The sequence below is a fragment of the Semicossyphus pulcher genome, unplaced genomic scaffold (assembly GCF_022749685.1).
Source record: "Semicossyphus pulcher isolate SPU_LCO1_2020_fin unplaced genomic scaffold, fSemPul1.0.p SCAF_6, whole genome shotgun sequence".
NCBI lineage: Eukaryota > Metazoa > Chordata > Actinopteri > Labriformes > Labridae > Semicossyphus > Semicossyphus pulcher.
Window position 1 is genome coordinate 17,828,354 of NW_027211737.1, and position 21,274 is coordinate 17,849,627.

Sequence of the window (21,274 nt, forward strand, 5' to 3'; positions counted from 1 at the left end):
TCTCTTCCTGTCCCTTTTTCCCCCTGCCCTCCTGCCTGTCTGCATGTGCACGAGGCTGATCTCATCGCTCATCTCCCCCTGTGTTTGCATGGAGACACTGGGATGCTGGGCAGAACCTGGCTTGTTGGAGATGACGACTCAAACACTGCATTGGCACCTTATTCTGCTTGACCGACAGACATCTAAATCTTTGCATGGCATGCACACTGAGCATGACTCGACAGTCTGTTCCTCCACTGATCTGACTTTGGGGGTTAAAAAAGGTCACAAACCTTTTTTGTGATCTCTGACTTGTGTTTGCTCTGTTCATGTATGAATGTTGTGGTTGTTTTGTATGTCACTGATTCTATGTACACTGTGTCCATCCGATGGATTCTTTTGTGTGAAACATATGTTTTGTATATCTGTGAGTGTTGTACAGGGGTCACTTTGATATTGTAAATGTGTTTATTGTTTAGTGTGAAATCATCATTTAGTCTGTGAGTGGATCAGTGTGAGCGTCTTTTAAGTTTTATACTTCAAGTGTTCCTTCCATATACATGTGTATCTGTGTGTAAGTATCTGGTCAAAATGAGTGTATTTCTTTAGTGTAAGTATCTTTACGTGAGCTTTCACTGCTTTGTTTGTCTGTTTCTATGTCTTTCAATTAGGGGGGGGTCAGGCCATATTTTACAATCGTCCATTCTGAGACTGACAGACTCATTCGTTCACACATTCATTGCAAAAAATCATTTTGTGTGGTGTCACCAAAACCGTCCTCCCACAATGATCGTGGCTTCAGGGCCTGATATTAAGTGAATTCAATAATCACACCGAGTTACACGTGAACCCTCGCTTCATTTACACGAGAAAGAAATGTGCGCAGTGACTTTCTTTCCAAGTAGACATTGTCATCTTCATCAGATAGTCAAATATAGTCAAACACAGGTTTAATGACATAATACACCTGTATCAGGAGAAAGGATGAATACATACATATATATATACTGTATATAAAGTACATATCTTTATAAATAAAGAATGTGTACATTCAGAGACAACAGTCAGCAGAGGAGAGGCTGAGCGAGAAAGTAGGACAAGAGGTCTCTGTGGCCGCTTGGTGTCACAAATATCTCCTGCACTCTCAGCAGGATTATGAACAGCAGCACCGCCAGCCATGAATCAAGTTACACCCTGCTCTCTGCACAGTTCTCTTATCCCTTTACAGTATACACATACAGTCCCCCTCCCTCTCTCGCTCTCTCTTCATCTCTCTCTTCCCCTACCAGCTTGCACACATGCTCATTTAAGAGGGGAATCACCTCTTCTTCTTGTTCTCATCTACATACTGTGTGCCATGCCCGACATCTGGTTTAATGTGCTTCATGGTAACACGTCCTGTGGTGGTGAAGTCATAGTTCACACTCGCACTGCTTTGCTTTACCTCAATCGCCATTCATAAAGATTCTAACATAAACTATTATTTCCATCATAGTCATTTTCAAAAATTCTGAATAATTATCTATTTATATTTGCAGAGTTGAAGTGCGTCCCTCATAATCTTTAAATGTATTTTTTGTTTTTTTGCAAAATGCAGTTTTTACTTCCATAAAAAAGAAAACATTCTCCCGCAGTGACTTTGTGCCCTGTCATCCCAGCTCAACCTTGCAGAAAAAAAGATAATGTTACAAAAGGGCATTCAGGACAGTTGTAGGAGTGACCTGAGTCCACAGCACTTTCACAATGTAACAATGTGCAGTTTCACTTATTGATATAATTGCACTTAAATAACAATTCCCTATTTAACTATTCTCTACCTCTATTTGAGGCAGCAACCATCTTACTGTCACAAGAGAAGGAGATCCAAGTCTACCGAATATGTGTTTGTGTAAATATCAGCACTATTCTAGGTCTCATGTTTATATATCTGTGTTATATTGAAGTCATTGTACTAAATATGTGATATGTGTCAATGAGAGAGCCAGAGGCTGCGTGCAGTGAGCTGACGTGTGTGTGCACGTGTGTGAGGAGAGATTGAGGTTGCCTGCGTGCATGCTATCCAGCCTGACTACGAAATTAACCTGCCTGTTTTAGAGTGGGTTTGAATGCATGCATATCTGAGTGTGAGTGTGTGCGTGTGTGATGGTGTGAGAGAGTAAGAGAGATTGTTTACAGCATGTGTATGCGTGACAAACTGTGTGTCCCTGCCGCACAGGTGTGTGTTGTGGGCAGAGGCAGTAATTCCTGTCCGTCTCCCTGCAGGTGGCAGGCAGCAGAGCAGCATCAGTCACTGCCGGGTCCCAACCTCAGTGTCAGTCTCTCTCTCAGTCCGTCTGGCTGTGTCTGTTGCTGCTGCCGCTGCTGCTCTCACCGTCAGCGCTGGCTGATCGAGCTTGACAAACCCTCTTCTCAAAGCTGCCCTTGCTCTCTTGTCCTAAGCTCCTTGCACCTATATTCCAGTTTCTATTGTCTTGGCCCTCCCCTTTCTCCCTCCCCACTCCTTTCCCATTTGTCCCTTCAGCCTCCTCTACTCCTCCCCTAGATGCCCCGCTCCTGGGCAGGGGCACTCTCCCCCTCCCGGGGTCCCGGTGCTGTGGGGGTGAGGTAGGGAGCGAGGCGGGGGGCCGGGTGTCAGTGTGCCTCTCTCTGTCTCGCTCCAGGTTATGGGCTCGCGCAGGATGAGCTTCTCTCACCGGCCTCCATGCAGTACAGCCTGCCCTCCCCGCTCGGTGCTGAGCCTTACTGGCAGGAAGTCTCCAGCCTGGACTGTGCACCCATTGCCACCACAGAAGAAGACACCCTCATGGAGATGTCTGATGTGCAGGTGTGGCCCTCAGGCAACAGCCCCTCCCTGGTGCCTGTGGAGGACTCCTCGCTGGAGTGCAGCAATGCTGACGATTCAGAAGGTCTGCTGGGGCTGCCATATGGAAGTCTGGGTCGGCCGGCCAGTCAGGCGAGCGCAGCCAGCCCAGGGGGAGGGGTGCTGAGCGGCTCCATTGAGCTTCCGGAAGACGATTCAGAGATGGGTGTTGACTCGCTCAGCACAGCCACGCCAGCCTCGCTTGGGGGCACCATCGCCGGGATGAATCTTAACGGGCTGAACAATGGTCAGGGGTCAGAGGCAAGTTCGGAGGCATCGGCTTTCACCAGTACGACTGGTGGAGATGGAGCTGGAGGAGGAGGTGGAGGAAGGACGGGCTCAGTGGAAGGGCTTTCTCTTGTTGCAGGACAGCAAAGGGTGTATGCCCGGCTGAGTGAGTCACCTGGTCTGAGCTGTGTTGCAGATCGGAATGGAGACAGGTGAGTCCGGCCTCAGTCTGCCTCTCAGGTGACTCACAAGCACACAAACAAAACAATAGATCCGTACTAACACACTATACATTTTCACTGCATGTCAGAAAGGAACTGGAATTTTTTTAGTGAAATTCTTTGCAAAGGAAGTGACACTAAGGGGTTAGGACAAGTTGTTTTACTTTCCTTGGAGCAAGCATGTACAGAAAGTGTACCTCCTCCACATTGATCTCTTGTCTGCTTTCAGGTCAGGTAATGGTGGAAACGGAGGTGGTGGAGGCTCTTTCCTTTCCTACCTGCAGGAACAGTCCGGCCCAGGTTGGATCCCCGTCACTGACCCGACACAGGCCTGGGTGGGCAATCAGCCTAAAGCCAGGCAGGCCATGGACACCATGATGTCATCAGTATGTAACGCCATGGATGGAGACCAGTCCAACATGTCCCAGGAGGCCTTGCTTCAGCCTGTGAGGGACATGGGGCACTCTGAGATCTTACGGGGGCACTTCAGAGGTACCCAGCCATTTGAGAAGGGCTTGGGTTTCCCACACCGGGTACCGGAACTGAGGGCCTGGGACGACGTGCGCCTGAAGGGCCAGGTGAGTGTGTTGCCCCTCCAATGCAAAACAAGAGGGATGTTTCACAGATATAACACTTTGTAGGGAGTGAAAATGCTGCACAGGCTTTAACTGGTGGGATCTAAAGCCAAAAAGGTATATCAACATTTAACGAGCAGCAATATTAACAAGATGAGGCGGTTACAACCATGACAACGGCTTTCTGAGACAGTACTTCGCCAAAGTAGAATTTTAACCTAAATGCTAACATTAGCCCGCTAACATGCTCACAGTAGCCCTTTTTACACTGCGGTTTCGCCTCAGCGCCATAACGAAGCTCAGCCGCCCCAGTGTGTGTTTTTACATAGCGTTCTGGCGTTGCGGAAGCTAAGCGTGCACGAGGTGTAAACAAATAGCGCATGCTTCAAATACACACATCCTCCCTGCCGGCTCCGCTGTTTACACAGACGCCGTTTGGCCTCTGTTACGCCTCTTTTACTACCTCTGATACCGGCTCAGAGACGGAACGACTTCGCCATTATGCCTCTGTGTGTTTTATATAGAAGACGAATGTAAGAGGCGTAATAATCCCGCCTTGAACTGGCAGTGTAAACGGGGCTAGTGAGAGTGCTTAAATGCAGAAGCACACAGCAAACATTAAAAACAAATTCTCTGCATCTTTACACCATCAACCTTTAAAAGCCAGGTTACACGTGAAATAACTAATTTGTGTTTCATTTTCTGCTTAACCAAATTCTGCTCGCTCAGCCAGCTAAGGCTGCCAAAGTAAGGTAACCTTTACTTACAAAACGGTTTGCCTTTCAGCTACAGTTCAGTCCTTCTTTTACCTTTTTAAAAAGTATATTTATAAAAGGACATACTGTTTGCTAGCAGTATAGTAATAGCTAATTGGTTAATGAGGAGGCGTTTGCTCGACTTGCTCCATTGCTCAGGCACCTTTTGCAAAAACACACACACACAGACACAATCTAAAACACACACCCAAACACACTGCAGGGCCCAAGATGGGCACAAACAGCATGCTGAGCCAAATATAGCAAGCATTCTCACTGTCCCACTCATGTTACATGATCCCCGCCCCAATCATTTCCACGTGCTAACTTTCTGGCACAACACCTCCACATCACACTGTAAAGGACGGTCTGAAAGTGTGTGAGAGTAGAAATAGACTTTCAGGACCTTTGTGGGATTACTTTTGTACTCTGTTCATTCAGGTGAGAGGGTCATTAAAGTTGGCTACACTTTAGCTTCATGTGTTTTTGGATGGACTATGTTGCCCTGCTGTGTATGTTTGGTGTACTTTATAAGGAAATATGCACAGTAGGTATTTTGTAGTTAAACACCTGAAGAGAGTCAGGGGGCAGGTTTCTTTGTGATCCTACCACAGCACACAGCCACACTGGAGCAGCCAGAGGTATTTAAAGCCCACGGATCACATGGTCAGAAAGAGAGAGAGGTGGGAATAGAAGCCTCCCAAGGTTGCCTTTCCTTGGATTTGATGTCATTGAGTGTGGACTGACCTGACGGAGGGAAGGAAGGAGACCTGAAGAAGAGGGCCCACTGCTCCGGCTAATGGAGTAGAGATATGAACTGAAAGACAAATGACAACACAGCGACTGAAACAGTGAAAGAGGGCCGCAGGCTGCAGCTGTCACCTTTCCTCACAGCCAAGAGGAGTGCACCTTGGGAAACAGGAGTCACTGAAGGCAGAGGGAGTGTGAAGGCTTGTGTGTGTTTGCTGTGTTGCTGAGAATCAAAGTGGGGCGATGTGGGCCCTGGTGACTGAGCTCCTCTTCAGCTTCGTGCTGCTGGCTTTCCTGGTCATCAGCTGTCAGAATGTCCTCCACATAGCCAGCGGCTCTGTGCGCTCCGTGCTCACCTACATACACGCTCAGCTGGACCACGAGCTCGGTGAGGTCGAGGGAGTGACTGATGAAGAGGAGAACGTCACCACCAGGGTTGTCCGCCGCAGAGTCATCCTCAAGGTACAAAGAGAGGGGCAGAAGATGTTAAGAGATTTGGAGAAGGATTTGCAGGCAGGAAAACAATAAAAAGAGAGATAAGAACATACTCTGTGGTGTAAGGCTGAAAGGATGCAGTGTTTTTGATAAACCGCAGGAGGAATACAGGAAAGGTTTGTGGCAATAAGGGTAAATGATTGACAGGGTTTAGTACATTAAAGAGGAATGGGTCATGAGTGTCAGTGAGGTTTAAATCAGGACACTGTGTACACAACAATGACAATTCAGCAACAAATCAATACAGTCATAATAATACACTACTGTGCAGATGTGGCTAAATTTAACTGCTGCTGTTACCGATGTAAATAGATGTCTCGGGCTCAACAAGTTTGGACTCCGGTTCTATAAAAGAAGCCGTATGAGCTCTTTGACACACTCTGTTCACGCTCACACAAACGGCGACAGGTTTTTTCCGGGGCTCGACAGGCGTTTGTTCTCGCGTCTGCAGCTGCAGGATTTTCTTTGGGTTTATAAATAGCTGTGTAGACATGCCGCAAATGACGACGGGCTTTAACAGCATTGTCATGAATCTCATGAGCCGTAATTATAAGAGTCACTAAGAAACATTAGTGAACTCCATTGATCCCAACTGTTTGATTTACATAGTTATATAAACAACCCCCCAACCCCTCACCCATCTGTCGTTCATCCACTTATCTGTGTTTGCAATCATTGGAGGGGATTATGGCATGCGAATAATTACACTGCAGTGACGGCTACTTTAACATACTTTAGTCCATCATTTACAGGGTGTTAATTTTATGTCCCGTTTACTTAACTTCTTATACCTGTGGTTGCACTAAAATGTAAGTCCAGTACTTCTTCAGATAAACTTGTTAAACAATACAAAATGCTTTTGTGTCCACAGGGCGACGAGGTTGAAGATCTTCCCGGGGAGCAAGTAAGCGAGGAACAGTTCACCGATGAACATGGAAACATTGTCACAAAAAAGGTCAGCCATTTCAACGTGTCTTTATCCTGTGTTCCTTATTGTTTCTCTTTAAGTAAGTGTCACAGTACTCACTCAGCATCTCTTGACAGAATGATTATTAAACTGATAATCATTGAGTGTTCATCACATATGGATATTCTGCATGTCCCCAAATCATGAATAGATTTCATTTTATCTTTTTAAAATACGATGTATCCATAACTATTTCTTTATATTTCACCAAATCTTGTCTTTTCACTGCCTTATTCCCACTCTCTGCTTCCATCCATCACTCTCTCCCACCCTCCTGTGTGCGTCTGTGATAGATTGTGCGTAAGGTTGTGCGCAGAGGGAAGGGTTCAGGTGAGGAGGGGGTTCAGGAGGTGAGCGTGGAGGGTTCTCTTCAGGACGCCAACGAGCTGGAGATTGACGCTGAGCAGTTCATGAGCTACGCCATCCTGGGCCGGGACAGCAGCAAGGTGGGCTTCTGATCTGCAGGCAGCTCTCTGTGGGCCTGTGGGGCCGTGCAACACCCGAGGCTCAGCGATACTAGCTAGGATGTGCAGGGAGCTCTTACAGCCTGAACGGACTGAATCAGATCAGATGAGACAGCTGAACACCATCTGATGAGAGCTTGTTTGACTTAAATCCATGTCATAGGAGGGGTATAGTTTATAACAGGGGACTCATCTCATCGTGGTTTATCCTCTCAGTCCTGGAGTAGCTTAACCTGCATGAGCCCCAGTTTGACAGGCCCAAACACAGATTGTGTGTTCTCATAAAAGTCTTAAAGTGCCTGTTTTATTGTGTCAGACCTGCATCACTATCAGAGATAGAGTGTGTGGTTGGTTAGTTGTTTGACTGCCTATCTTCTGTTACATTAATCTCCACCCAAATAGCATTGCCTCATGTTCATCTTCTGCATGCAAGAGGAACAACTGAGCCCACTTTGCTCTGGTTACTTTGTGGTGTTTTTGCTCGCTGTTCACCGGCCCATTCAGGGTGTCATCATTTTAGTCACCACTAAGCTGCCCCTCCACCTCCTGTGTTCGTTTCCTGCGTATTAATGACTGAATGAACTGATTGTGGCTCCTTGCAGTGGTTTTATTTTCCATTCTGTCCCCTTCAGTTTTCTCAATGACTGACTCCTCTGTCTTTTTTTTGCCTTCATTAAAGTTTATAGTCCTTCAACTGTGACTGTGTGCTGTATCACTCAAACATGCGAGACTCTCTGAGGCAGAGCTGCGTCAAATGTTGTTTACAAACTTTTTCACATCACCTGGAGGAAAAAGTAGAGGATTGGGGTTACCCACATCGAGACAATTCAGTCCTATGTGGTTAAATCTCATCCGTCTGAATATTAATAAATCAGAAAATGTGTTTGCAAACACTATTTGACACAGATCTCCTCTGAAGCCCAAAGACTGTAGATGTTTCTGATGCCCTCTTATCTCCAACTGTCTTTCCAACTGCCACCCATCACTTTGTCCTTGTTTGATTGTTTATACATAATTTCTTTCTTTTCTTCCCCTCTTTCTTCTCCCTGTACTTATTTGTCTCTCACTTTTCTAATTCCCATCGTGGCGCTATTTCCTCTGTTGTTCAATTTTCCTTCCTCATCTTTTCCTTCCTGTCACATCTCCTTTATTTTTCCCTCCCTTACTAACATTCCCTCGACCTCTCGTTCTGCTCCTGTCATCCCACCTCTTCTCAACCTTTGACCTCGTCTGCTGCCAACCCCCTCCCCCCCCCTCTGATGTAGCCCGATACTGTGGATGTGAAGAAAGGTGCTCAGATAGTGAAATGTGCCAGTCTGCGGAGAGTTAAGCAGTGAGGCAGACTGAGTGCTGCGTCCCCGCAGGTACGGGACTGACCCACAGTGCCTCGTCTGACCTGTGGGCTAGACCATTTAATCCAGTCTCTCTGGATTAAATGCATCTGAATGTACCTTTAATTCAGTACTAATGACCTGTAATGTGATGCTGGCACAGCAAAGTGAACCTTGAATATTCAGTTTAACTAATGGTTAAAATATAAGTAAACAGAATAGATGGATTTGAGTTTCTGTCGGCAGTAATTCAGGTGACACGGAGTTAGAAACCAATAAACCTGGGGTGAAATTTACTGCGATGCCCCACTCGTTTAATTTGACATCATGAGTTTGAGAAAGTACATATCTGTTTCTTTTACATTTTCATAACCTTAAAGACTGAAATTAAATGCGGATTGTCTCCTGAAACACATCAAATTTAAATCAATAAATTGGACACAACATTTATTTTTTGTTTGAATTAAATTTGTATTTGCATGATGAAAAAACATCAACAAAATGTGTAATGTTTAAAATGTCCCATTAATACAAATACTGTAAATGATTCTTGTTTTGCAGTAATTGTTGTCAGGCCAGTTAATTTCTTCATGCATGTTGTGACAGGCTGGAAAAGGGTTGGCACAATGTGCGCTCAGCAAAACAAGAAACCAAAAAGGATCTTGTAATGTGACAGCTCTCAAGGTCAAAGCTGCAAGGCCAGTTGTCCTGTGAATTGTGATCTGGAGCCAATGTTGGTGTGTGTGTGTGTGTGTGTGTGTGTGTGTGTGTGTGTGTGTGTGTGTGTGTGTGTGTGAGAGAGAGGCTTGCCCTTTCTAACGTAAAGGCCATGACATTCCTAAAATTACTGATATTTCACGCAACTAACTACTGGATGTTAGACCACTTTTGCCAACCGTTTTTTGCTTGACTGCTTCTGCAGGAATAATAAGTTGCTTTACAGAAAGATATAACAGCATTGTTAGGCATTAGGGCCAGTTTCTAAGCAGCATATAGATCTCTGACTTAAAAATGCTCGCATTTGCTCTGATGAACGGCAGCTTGCATGTCACCTGTTCTGTAGGCTCCTGATGATTTTCTTGAGCTGTTAGAAGACAAATCCGTGGCTTGTTCTAAGTCAGTGTGTTTGCCTCTTTCTCTCCACAGAGTTCTCCGCAGGATTCAACCCCTTCACCAAAACCATCCTACATGGACACATGACCAGCAGCAGCTGACAGGAGGAACGACATACACAAAAAGGCAGACAGACAGAAATGAAGGGCAAGAGACACCAATGACCACCACGGCTCTGCCGACTATCAGCACGCACCAGAAGAGAAGGACACGGATTTACTTGTAGTTTTTATTACCTTTTTTTTTTTTTAAGAAACCGTGGAAAAAAAACATCTAATACTAGGCTAGAAGCATGATTTCGTATAAAACAAAAACCAAACACAAACAAAAAAAACTAGCAACCAAAACGTGCTTCCTGTTATCTGTATCAGCATGAGTGACTGCTGCCGCATGGCCTGTCTTTAACTACAAATACTGAGGGAATACAAGGGAGGGGAGGGATGGGGGGAGACACTGCTGTGTGGGACAGGCATGCAATGTGGGGTGTGGTCAATCACTGGCCCAGTTTTCTAAACCAACGGGGGGAAAGTTTATCCGTCAAAAAAGGGAGACATAAATACTGAGAATTACATCATCTCTAGGCAACAGGTTACCCCGCCTCCTTCTTGTCAAACTCTTCCAGCTAAGAGCGTCACAAACTCGTTTTAAACCTGTCAGAGTCCAGTAAAGCTACAACCATCACCCAAGGATATTGGTGTTGTACATAATATCGTATGCACTAAAATGCTCTACGTGACTGTGTGTTACGTGTGTTGTTTATGTTCTGAGATCCCTATGCGATGCCACTGATGCTGCTGTTTCAGGTACATAAGAATTTCCTCCCTGTTTTTCTCCTTTGGTTCGCTCGGTCTGAACCTATATATTATTCTATATATCTTGAGATCTTTGTGGGTACAAGAACATACAAATGTTGTGTCGCTCTGCCTGTTTTTAAACGTCTGATCTTTGTGCGTCAGGTTGTTTGTTTCTTTGTGCTTTTCATGTGCTTCCACCCTTTGCTTTTGACATGTCAAACTGTAGAGAGAAGACGTTCTGTTGGTCATTTACTGTTCTGTGGGTTGTTGAACTTTGGGAGGCAGGTTTCTGCTGTGAACCTGCCTCCCCGACCTTCCCCCAGAGTAGTTTTCCTTGTGTGGAGGGTGACGATGAAATATATGGTGAGAGAGAGATGATCATAAGAGATTTACCTACTCTACCGTCCCACTCCTCCACCTTGTCTTGTCCCCAGTGTGCTGTATCCTCATGAGGTTTGGTGTTAATCAGATGTCTGTCTGAACTGAAATCTAAAAACCTGTCTACAACCTTGAAATTTGCCCTTATTGCCCTACCTCCACCTCTCACCCCCTCGCCCCTCAAATCAGCCTCTCAGAGTAGATGTAGCAGTCCTGTGCACCTCCAGCAGGGGGCAGGATCTCACCTTCAGCAGCGTCTGATTGACCTCATAGTGCAGTTTATGATCCGCCACACATGAGGTGCACTTACACACCATCTCACCACCGCCTGAAGATGTCACTTGACGCGGGTAAAGTAGCTAAAATGTGGTAATAATGTAGCCCTGGTTTGATTGGGTGAAAGACGAGGAGTCAGAGGACAGTGTGATGTGGAGGGTCGAGTGTTGAGCTTTGATGTTTGTCTCCTTGGCATTTCTTTGGAGTGTAGCAAAGACAGTCAGTCACCAATCACTGTGAAGAGAAACTGTAATACTGACCCGCAACTGTGAGCCTGACCCTTCCCGAAGTGTGATTCACTCCTGCTTTATGTCGTTTTTCTTTTTCATGTCTTAAATGTTCTTCAGAAGAAGCAATAACTGCTTACAAACGGAAAGGATTGTTTGTGTGAGTGTGATTCAGTGTGATTTACGTGAGAGAGGATTTTAGGATCATAGCTCCTGTTATACCTGAACTCGGGTTTCAGCCCGTTAATCGCAGCTTTAGGCTACTCCTCACTCCACTCAGAAATGATGTCAGTACATTAGTATCCCTCATCTAATCACTTTGCGTCTCTTGAGAAGACAAATATTAAGTTGTAAGTTTATGCTGAGATTGGGCAAGTATTGGTATGACTTCATACCAGCCATCCATCTGCAAAGTGCCCAGAGTCTGTTTTTGTTACTCATCGGGGAATGTAGGTGTGTTTAGTCAGAGTTTTTAAACCTTATTTACGTTCATATGCACCTTGAAAGAAATCCTAACGTATGTGTGTCTGTCTGTGTGATTTGAATATCACGTATTCAGTCCTGGGTATCAGAATGTGTCAAACTTGTGATAATAATCACAGAAAGTAATACTGCAAATGGACAAAGAGCAGAAGCTCTCAGACTACACGTGTACATGTAATTCACATACTTTTCAAAGTTGATTTACCTCAATAAGTGTGCCATCTCACATGATATCAAACACATACATGCGTTTATTTCAAACATTATGTAAGACATTGAATGGTTTCTTATTGAAAAAATATGTAAGTCACAAAAACGTTGCAATAATCATCAATAAGTGTTTGTTTAGTCCGGCTTCACAGCCAGAGATGATGAATGTAAGGTCCTGGTATTCTGTCTTGTTATAAAGTAGTCATCTGTGTTGGCTTTGTACTTTAGTAGATGATAGGGTGTTCACTCAACTCAATATCTGCTGTTGAGCATCATCTTCCATGACAAACATTCATACGACTCATGGAAGAGGAGAGACTTAAAGAGAGAAGCCTCAAATGGGTTTTGGACACAAAAATCCCTTCATCAGATATAATTTCTATTTTATTATATTTTTAATAACTATAAAAACAAGGATGTCTGTAGAGATTACACGGCAGTGTAATGTTGTATCACCCCTTATGTTAAATCACACGGTTTGCTCTCCTAGAGCTCATAATTCTGGTATGTTTGGGTTGGTTTTTGAAGCAGGGGCTGTTTATAAGTCCACTGCTGATGTCAGGGTGAGAGCGAGGGGGGGGTCTGATGAAAAGACTCGGATGGATTTACGGGAAGGCTTGGTGGCTCTGATGGCTAGTCTTTCAAGATGACAAGCATTTTTCCTCAACACAACCCAGCCCTAATTTCTACCCCCCCTTTACCAAAAATAAGAGTGAGCCGGTTCTAAGGCTTGCACATGGTGACAGTTTGAACGTGGTTTGAAAGGAGGAGTCCATCTAAGTGCAAGCAGAGGGAGAAGTGGTTACATCAGAGAAATTCAGCTCTGCACTGAGGGACGACTGAGATGATGCCATGCACCAAGTTCATGCAAAAATATTAACTGTTGCAAAAACTAGAGAACACATGTATATTCCTTTAGAATGGATTGAAGACATTATTAACGCAATAGCATATTACTCAATACTAAGGAATGCAACTGCGCACATGCACAGAAAATGTTTTTAACATAAAAGGCTATATATATATGAAATATATGAAAAATATATATATATATTTACTTAGAATGCTATGCACCCTTACTTGTCAACTGGGATTCTAGTTATGTTATGGATGTACTTTTAGCATCATAAAGCTGTAGCTACCAAGAGACTGTTGAGTTCTGGGTAATGCCTGCAACCTGGGGATAAATAGGGGTCTTGTGGGTATTTTAACCTGTTTTGTTTGCTTTTTTTTATTGTTATGGAGAGTCAAACATGAATTTAAAATATAAATGTAAAAGCCTTTTAATCCAATCGAATCAGAAGGACATCTATTGACAATATTCTCTGTACACCAGCTCAACATTTACAAAATTAATAAAGAAATGAAATGTCTTTGTGTAGAGTGTGTATACTTTTGTTTCAAACACGTGCACTCGACTGATCATAACGCAGTTTTAAACAGTGTTACTATAAACATCCTGCTAAATAATTTCAATATAATACCATCTTACGTAAGAGTTAAAGTATTAGTTTAAAAAATGCATTTCTAAAAAATCAGCTGCGTTTTCAAAGGTGAAGGTTACAATTAAACTGGTAGTTTCTCCAGAAAGATCATTAAAACTTTAATTCATTTAGACTATATTTTCTTAGATGACCGTTCACTTCTACATGATGACATACATCTGTTAAATGGGCCTTTTGAGTCAAACTATGATGTGATGATTGAACCAGAGAAAGTGCTGAACTCTGTAGCGCCATTGCACAGGTATTATGTGTCAGAAGGGGGCAGTGTAAGTTCATTTTGTCCAGCTCGGCAGTATTTTCCTGCAGGCAGCCTGTGCTGTTTTGTGTGCATGTCGAGAGTGAGTGCAAGCGGAGGAACGTGTGCTCAGGTCCTTTTAACAAAGAACCTGGACACTGTGCGTGTATGTGTGTGTGTGATGTGACTAATCTAGAAACTGCCTTTCATCATTTGCACTTATGAAAAAGAGGTATTTATTTTTATATATCCTAAAGTAGCCATTCTGTGGAGCCAAGGCAATATCTGAAACAGGCACGGTGTGGCTTTGTTGTTTTGTAAAACCAAGACTTGCTGCCTGTTACTTCTTATTTAGTTAGCTAGTTGTAGTTTATTTTAGTTAAGAGAAGATGTCCACTGATTGCCAGAAGACCACTGCCAAGGCCATCCCGTCGGCCAGGAGGGTGACCATCAACGACGCAACGCACATGCCCCATGACTACTCCACTACTCCCGGAGGGACTCTGTTCAGCACCACCCCGGGCGGTACGAACTGCTGTTTCACGATGTATTATCATGTTTATGCAAAATAGAAGTGCTGTCACTCACGGTCATACATGGGTTATTGTCCACTTCCCTACACAGCTGTGTTGTCACTGAGTGCAGGGAGTGCTCAGGCTAACTCCATGAGGTCTGCTGCTGTCAAACGCCTCTGTGCAGAACCAGCTGCTAGCTCTGCTGAAGCTAACTGCTAACGCTAGCTTAAATGTGGCTCAAAAGAGAGGAGAGCATTTTTTTGCTTGTCAGCAATAAACAACATGCGTTTGTAGACATGAGGATGATGATGTATATACCTGTGCATCAGCTTTCTCATTAATACTTGTGTTTTCGGTGTTATTGTGGGTTTTATCAGCTGTTTTCTGGACGATAGCGACACCTACCGTTGTCTGCTGCCAATGAGGCACGTGGTAGTCATACGTCACCGACGCCTAAAGCCGTGATTGGTTGTTTCCAGAACTAGTCTGTGGCTGGTTTTGAGACGTGTTATCCATACAATATGAAGTCATGATGCACATCATATCTAAACAGCAATAACTTGCCATCTTTGGATAGGTTCTTATAGGTCATGTGGTACAATTACCATCTACCTTTGTGAATAGAGAGAGAGAGTGTGTGTGTGTGTGTGTGTGTGTGTGTGTGTGTGTGTGTGTGTGTGTGTGTGTGTGTGTGTGTGTGTGTGTGTGTGTGTGTGTGTGCGCGCGCGCATTTCAGTTAAACTTGCCAGTTCTGTCACTTGTTATTACTTTAATATGAACAAGCTTTGTATTTAAGGCAGATGATATACAATATAATACAATATATCTGTGTCTCATCTATTCAACATTCAATTCTATTATTTTATTAGTCTATTTTTTTAACATTTCGTATAATCAGGCAGAACCCAGCCCCGGTTAAATAAGCAACACTGACTGACACCCTCTTTAATAAACACATTCATTCATAACATTTTAGTTTGATTAAAAACAAATTTTGGTATTAAGTTAATCTGCATGCATAATATGTATGATGACTGTCCCACTGACAGTTGAGCACAATTGATGCAGCTGGTGGTCATCCATCTCTCCTCCTGCCTCCTCACACAAAAGGTACCAGGATCATCTACGACCGGAAGTTCCTGCTGGAAGTTCGCAGCTCTCCGGTGGCCAAGACTCCTCCAAGAGGTCTGCCAAACATTCCTGGTGTGACCAGTCCTCCCTCCAAAGAGGTCGGCAAGAAGGCCCATAACGGACAACTACTTAACAACAACAACATCTCTGCACCTGACAGCAGCAACACTGGTACGCACACATCTCAGACACACTCAAAGAATGGCCTCAGCATTTAGAGTGAAGGATTTGGTGTCAGATTAATATGTAAAATTATGCAGCCACGGAAAAGTATTCTGATTTTAACTTGTAATGAATCCTTCGCACTCCATGTATCAATATCAGCCATCAGATCATAAAGCTGTTTTCACATGGATTACATTCTCCGTCTGTTATGATAGTTGATGTTTAAATGAATTTAGGGAGATACTGCAGTCCTGTGACGGCCACAGACACTTCAGAACATTTCCTTTATTTGATCACTGTCGGGATTAAAAGAAAATTCCAACAAATGTAACTAAAAGGGCCTCAAAATAAATAGCCTGATCTACATGTGTTTCTTAGCTGTTAATTTGATATAATATGAGATGGTTAATCGTAAATTATTAATAATAAGGCATTCAGTTTATGAAATATATGTTGTTTGTTTTTAAGGTGATGACTCACAGTTTGAAATGGACATCTAAAGATGGTCCTGGAACAAGTGTGAATACATCAGACTTTTCAACAAGATGCTGCGAAGAGGACCAGGAGGTCCTTCTCTTTTCCCATCGTCCATTCCACGAGGACGGAGGTTTGCCTTCAGTATCTCCAGTGTCTTAAAGTCTGTCTGTATACATCTTGCCATCCATCTTTGCCCAGAACATATCTGTAATGAAACTTTTTGTGTGTCTGCCTCGAGGCTAAAACCTGATGTATGTGTGACAAAGTGTGCCTTCCTGTAGTGGCTACAAGTTTAAAATCAACACTGAAAATTCTTAATACCAACCAAGCCTCATCCCTGAGAAATGACATGATGAATTTAATCTGCTAAACTTATAACCATTCCAGAGCGGGGTTAGTACTTTTATTTCCACTCATTTCCTGACACCTCTATTCAGATATTGCCTTGAAACCTTCAAGATTGTTTATAATTTGTGGCTCATGCTCTTTAGAAACGTTCCTCATCAGAGAATGTAAAACATCATTTTGTTGATGAAATTTTGAAACAGATTTTCACACGGTTTGTAGGGTGACAAAGCATTAAAGCAAACACCATTAAAGCAAAAACCTCTTGTCCTGTTTTTGACCATTGCTCCTTCATGTCAGTGGATTGTGTTTTTACAATAGTCAGGGTTCATCACGTCGTCAGTTCACTGGTCTGAATACACATCTCTCATGGACAGAGCCTTAAAAGCCTTCAGGTATTTCTTAAATGAGCAGAACTGAGTTATTTGCAGTTTATATTTTTCCTGAATTAAAGTGCAAAGCTAATATACATATACTGATATACATTTTGAAATAAGACGTCTTTACTGCTGAACATCCTTTAACACGTCCGGTGCTCCCCTGATTCAGCACCAGTCGTATCAGAGGAATTCCTCCAAGAGCTCACGGCCATCAGATAACCTCAGCCAGTGGACTGTTTAAAGAGAGGTCAATATACGACTGAGCACAGCTGGGAGAAAGTCCTTCCTCCCTAAGAGCTGCGTGAGGTCATGTCATCATGCAACTTTCCTTTTTTTCCTCGGCTGCAGGTACCGTGATGCCTCACTGCTAAGCTTTCATGGGTTCATTTCCTGACTTCAATTAAAGTCACCTTTGATTAGTTTATCATAAACTCGTCAAAAAAACTGATGGATTTGATGCCACCACACGTCTCAGGCAGTACTACACTTCACTTTTCAACATTGTTAGACTGCTGTGCTGAATGTGTTGTCAGAAGAAATTAGACAATTAGCTTTTTACAGACAGAAGAATGAACTTTTGTGTTCTGTGCAGAGACAGACATATCTAAGTTACCTTTACAAGCCTGCTTCAGCTTATTTTAACACAATAATATTTAACGACAAATAAAAAGGTGGGCTATAAATGTCCCTGTTCTTTGGTGTACTGAATAACCGGACTTTATGTAGCAGAAATCAGACACACTGTACCTCCTCTAATTTGATCGAGCTACCGGAAAAGGTGTTCCAGTTTTAAGGAATATAAACTCATTTTTACAGGCATGATTTTTTTGTTGTTCCTGATGGTGTGTGGGATGTGTGTGTGTGTGTGCATGAGCAGCACACAAATGTTTGTTTAGAGAGAGTAAATGTGTTAAAACTGACATCTGACTAAGGTGATGACGTCAGGCTCCTGCTGCTTTGTGTTGTGTTTTCTTCCTAACGGTTCTTCAAGGTTCCATGTCGGCTCGTTGTTGCAAATGTCACTGATTGTGGTCGATGTATAAGTCATGAATGCCTCTTAATTAAGCCTTAAAAATGCACGGTTACTATGCGATAGTGTAACCTTTAACTCAGTGAAACCCTGAAGACCTCGGTTGAATCAAAGAGGTGAAGGGGGCTGTGTCTGGTCTTGTCTCGGGTAGAAGTGTGGATTGAACAGTTTCATCTGATCAGATCCAGTCCACCCTGTCCGTCCTCCACAGTAGCTCCAGCATCCAGACGTTGACTCTCTGCGCTCCCTCACATTACTCTCTGTTTGTTTCTCCCCTTGTCACCTCTGCTTCCTGACCACCCCTCACCCCCCTCACCCCCTCCCCAAAGTAAACAAACGCTACTGCTCTTTCTCTCGCCCACTGCTCCATCACTGCTTCTGCATACTTTCTGTGTAGTTCCACTCAGCTCTGCCTGTTTGATCACAATCAACAAAAGAAGGCCGGCCCGGACACTAATGACCTCTGATGATGTGTGCACGGGATGTGGATTGGAGGTGAGGAGGGCAAATACACTAAGAGCTGGTCACAAGCCACAGAGGATAAGTGGGATTAAGATATAGATGAGTTTCTATGAGCAGGTTGAGCCCTTTTGAAGTGTTTTTTCTTTTGGTCACAGATGTTGTGTAGAACAGGTTTATTGTTAATCCTGTATAATAGCTACTGCTGAGAGCTTTAATGGATCTCACTTCAAAGGCAATCAAAACTCTCAAGTACTTTATTTTTTAAGTTGTGTGTGCAGTCATGTCCATATACGTATGAATATAATATACATTTTTCTTAGAGTGACATTTATTTTGAAAATTAAATAACATTAAATTTGTTGCACTTTTATTTTGAAAACCATCCATCTGTAAACGTGGTCTCTTCAAAATGTCTGCTCAATTTCACTTAATATCCATTGTATAATTAGTTCTAGGGTTCGTTAATATCGAATGTTCAAAAACTAATTATATTTAATAAAACAAAACAGTAAAAAAAAGCAATTCAAGAAACACGAAACAACAATCATGTCAAAATAAAATGTTTTAATAGATATTCTTTATATTTTATGTACAAATATACATGATCATGTATAAATAGATAAAACATTTGCATGATGGAGCTTCCTCCTAACTGAAGATACATACTATTATGAACCACCAAGTATCGATGAAACACATTCATTAAAAGTAAACAGTCATTTTTATAAAGGCCTGACTGCACACTCTCCATTAGATATGTGAACATTGTTTACATACAGAATACGTTGATCTAAAGCTCATGATTATGCTCTGTCACTGTTTTATATAATGGCTTCAGTGACACCAGTGATGGTCCATGTTCAGTGACAGCCGCACTCTTCAACAATCATGTCCTCGTGATGCCGCAGGGCCAGATCGTCGCTCTCGTAGTACAGCATGGAGAGCGGGCTGAGACGCGTCGGCACGCAGGATGCACAGGACACTCTTTCAGGATGGTGATGTCGCAAGAGGCTCTAAAACATACAAGAATAATTCACATGAAGAAACCAAAATAAATGGAGATTATTAAATTTATAAAGAGTTAAAGAGGATTCAAAATAAAGTCGTCATCTCACCTGCATGTACGCGTGGTTGGTGGGGTGGAAGGACTCGTCCAGAGGAGTGGGACACTCTCCCTCACAGCGATACGCATTGAAGCGCTTTGGGTGAACAATCCACTCGTCCCAGCCGATTTGGTCAAAGTCCACCCACATGTCCACCCTCCGACACAACGGCCTCTGAGCCGCCTCTGCTGCTGCCGCTGGTGGAGCAGCTGTAGGTGAACCTCCATCCACCACCCTCATCCGCTCCATCCTGTTCCTCTTGTGGCGTCTACTCTGGCTGTCGCTGCTCACTCTGTCCGTGGTCACATACTTGGAGTTCTCCACAGTGTGAATGAGACTGTACGCTGTGTGGCCTTCCTGCGGCAGGTTATGTTTGGAGAAGATCACCATCATGGCCCTGTTTGTGGTTGGATGGTTTATTTTTCTTTGCTTTGATCCCAAACTCTTAAACTTGCCATTCATCTCCCCTTCATCTCCAGCTCCGCTCCCCTGGTCCACCTCAGGCTCTCCTGAGGCCTCCTGGCCCGACACCCTGTCTCCCTGGTACAGCCAGTACTTTAACAGAGCGGTCACATTAAAAACCTTCCAGGAGGACTTTGTGCTGCTGGGTGAGGTGACAAAGCTGCCCAGAAAAAGGTGCTCATGTTGGCACGATGTGCTGTCCGGGTCACAGCTCTGCTCTCTGGAGTGATATAAATCCACTGTGGCACGTTTGGAGGACGAGAACGCTGGAAGTCTGATCCTAAGCTCTGCCAGCTGGACGAGCTCACTGGTGGAGACAGATGACATGTCAAACGTCACCGTCCATCTTTCACCTACTTGATGGCAACCTAAAAATGAGACAGAGCATGGAAATGAGAAATTCACACAGCAGTCTGCTGATTCAGGACAAACCAGATCCCTGGACAAATGTCAAAACAGTGCAGTGGGAGGGAGACCAGGACAGGATGTGTATTGAACCCCCCTGTGCAAGGACGTCTGAGGGCTAATATACACACCCTCTCACATAAAACACTGGGAGCCTTTTAAGTCCAATAAGCATTTTGACACTTGCTGGGTTGTAAAAAGGGAGGGGCTGATAACACAGATAATGCACCAAGCACAGGACGGAGCATAGAGAGGAGAAACTAACATACAGCACATGACAGGGATGTTTATAATGGAAAAAAGAAAATACTTAAAAAGGTGTTTACTCACCTCTAGCCATCAGACTGAGGACGGAGTCAGAGCTGTGTGCTGACGGGTTGTCACCTTGTGCAGAAACGGTGTCGACAGGTACTGACGACGAGGAATCTGCCGTCCTGAAGGAGCGGTACAGCTGCATCATGTACAGAGGGAATCTGCTGCGAGGGTTCACTGATAGATTTCTGAAAGCTAAACTGCTCTCGAGGCCTGAGTGATGCCTGTGACCCTGAGAGGAGGAAACAACTGCTAAAGAGCAGAGGAGGAGCGCGCAGGACACTGTCAGGACTCTAGCTTCCATTTTTAAACGGAGAATCTAGTGTAAGACTGAGAGAGGCAAAGATGTGCTTCCTTCCTCCAGCTGGTCTCGGGCTGAAATGATGCTATGTGCAGACGCCCCTTTATAGTGGACAGCTGCCCTTTGATGACCCCTGACCACTCCAGGCATCTGAACAGCCCCTCTGATCACCAGAGCACATCACAGGGGTGGAAAAAAGAAAACATTTAGCCAAGGTCATTGTCCTGTCAGAGTGTCCTGCCTTTTGTATGCATTCAGGAGCCTAATCCTTTTGAAATGCAAAAATCCATTAAGAAATAACACGTTAAATGCTGAACAGCCATTAACACCTTTCTGTTAA

General features: G+C 43.8%; 3 protein-coding genes across 13 annotated transcripts in view; 2 read left to right on the forward strand and 1 right to left on the reverse strand.

The window, feature by feature from the left end:
* Positions 1-13,479, forward strand: part of ank1a (ankyrin 1, erythrocytic a) — an 89,748-nt gene extending 76,269 nt beyond the window's left edge. For 6 of the 11 annotated variants that reach the window (XM_069682452.1, XM_069682451.1, XM_069682455.1 and 3 more), the window contains 6 exons: positions 2,640-3,279; positions 3,518-3,866; positions 6,735-6,818; positions 7,124-7,276; positions 8,560-8,658; positions 9,772-13,479. In XM_069682452.1, the coding sequence (XP_069538553.1) occupies positions 2,640-3,279; positions 3,518-3,866; positions 6,735-6,818; positions 7,124-7,276; positions 8,560-8,631 (1,298 nt within the window). In that variant the 3' untranslated portion in view covers positions 8,632-8,658; positions 9,772-13,479. Of the gene's footprint in view, positions 1-2,639; positions 3,280-3,517; positions 3,867-5,111; positions 5,831-6,734; positions 6,819-7,123; positions 7,289-8,559; positions 8,659-9,771 lie in introns of those variants that run through there. The other 5 variants (XM_069682453.1, XM_069682457.1, XM_069682460.1 and 2 more) reach the window with 5 other exon arrangements.
* A 425-nt stretch (positions 13,480-13,904) lies between these two features.
* On the forward strand, positions 13,905-16,728 carry LOC138610240 (eukaryotic translation initiation factor 4E-binding protein 1-like). Its single transcript, XM_069682962.1, has 3 exons — positions 13,905-14,371; positions 15,472-15,663; positions 16,126-16,728. Exons 1-3 carry the CDS (start codon positions 14,236-14,238, stop codon positions 16,155-16,157), a joined length of 360 nt encoding a protein of 119 aa, XP_069539063.1. The 5' UTR covers positions 13,905-14,235; the 3' UTR covers positions 16,158-16,728.
* Positions 16,729-18,997: 2,269 nt separating this feature from the next.
* On the reverse strand, positions 18,998-20,937 carry spaw (southpaw). The gene is made up of 3 exons (XM_069683687.1): positions 20,652-20,937; positions 19,467-20,284; positions 18,998-19,364 (listed from the first exon to the last, which is right to left on the reverse strand). Exons 1-3 carry the CDS (start codon positions 20,935-20,937, stop codon positions 19,212-19,214), a joined length of 1,257 nt encoding a protein of 418 aa, XP_069539788.1. The 3' UTR covers positions 18,998-19,211.
* Positions 20,938-21,274: the final 337 nt, after the last annotated feature.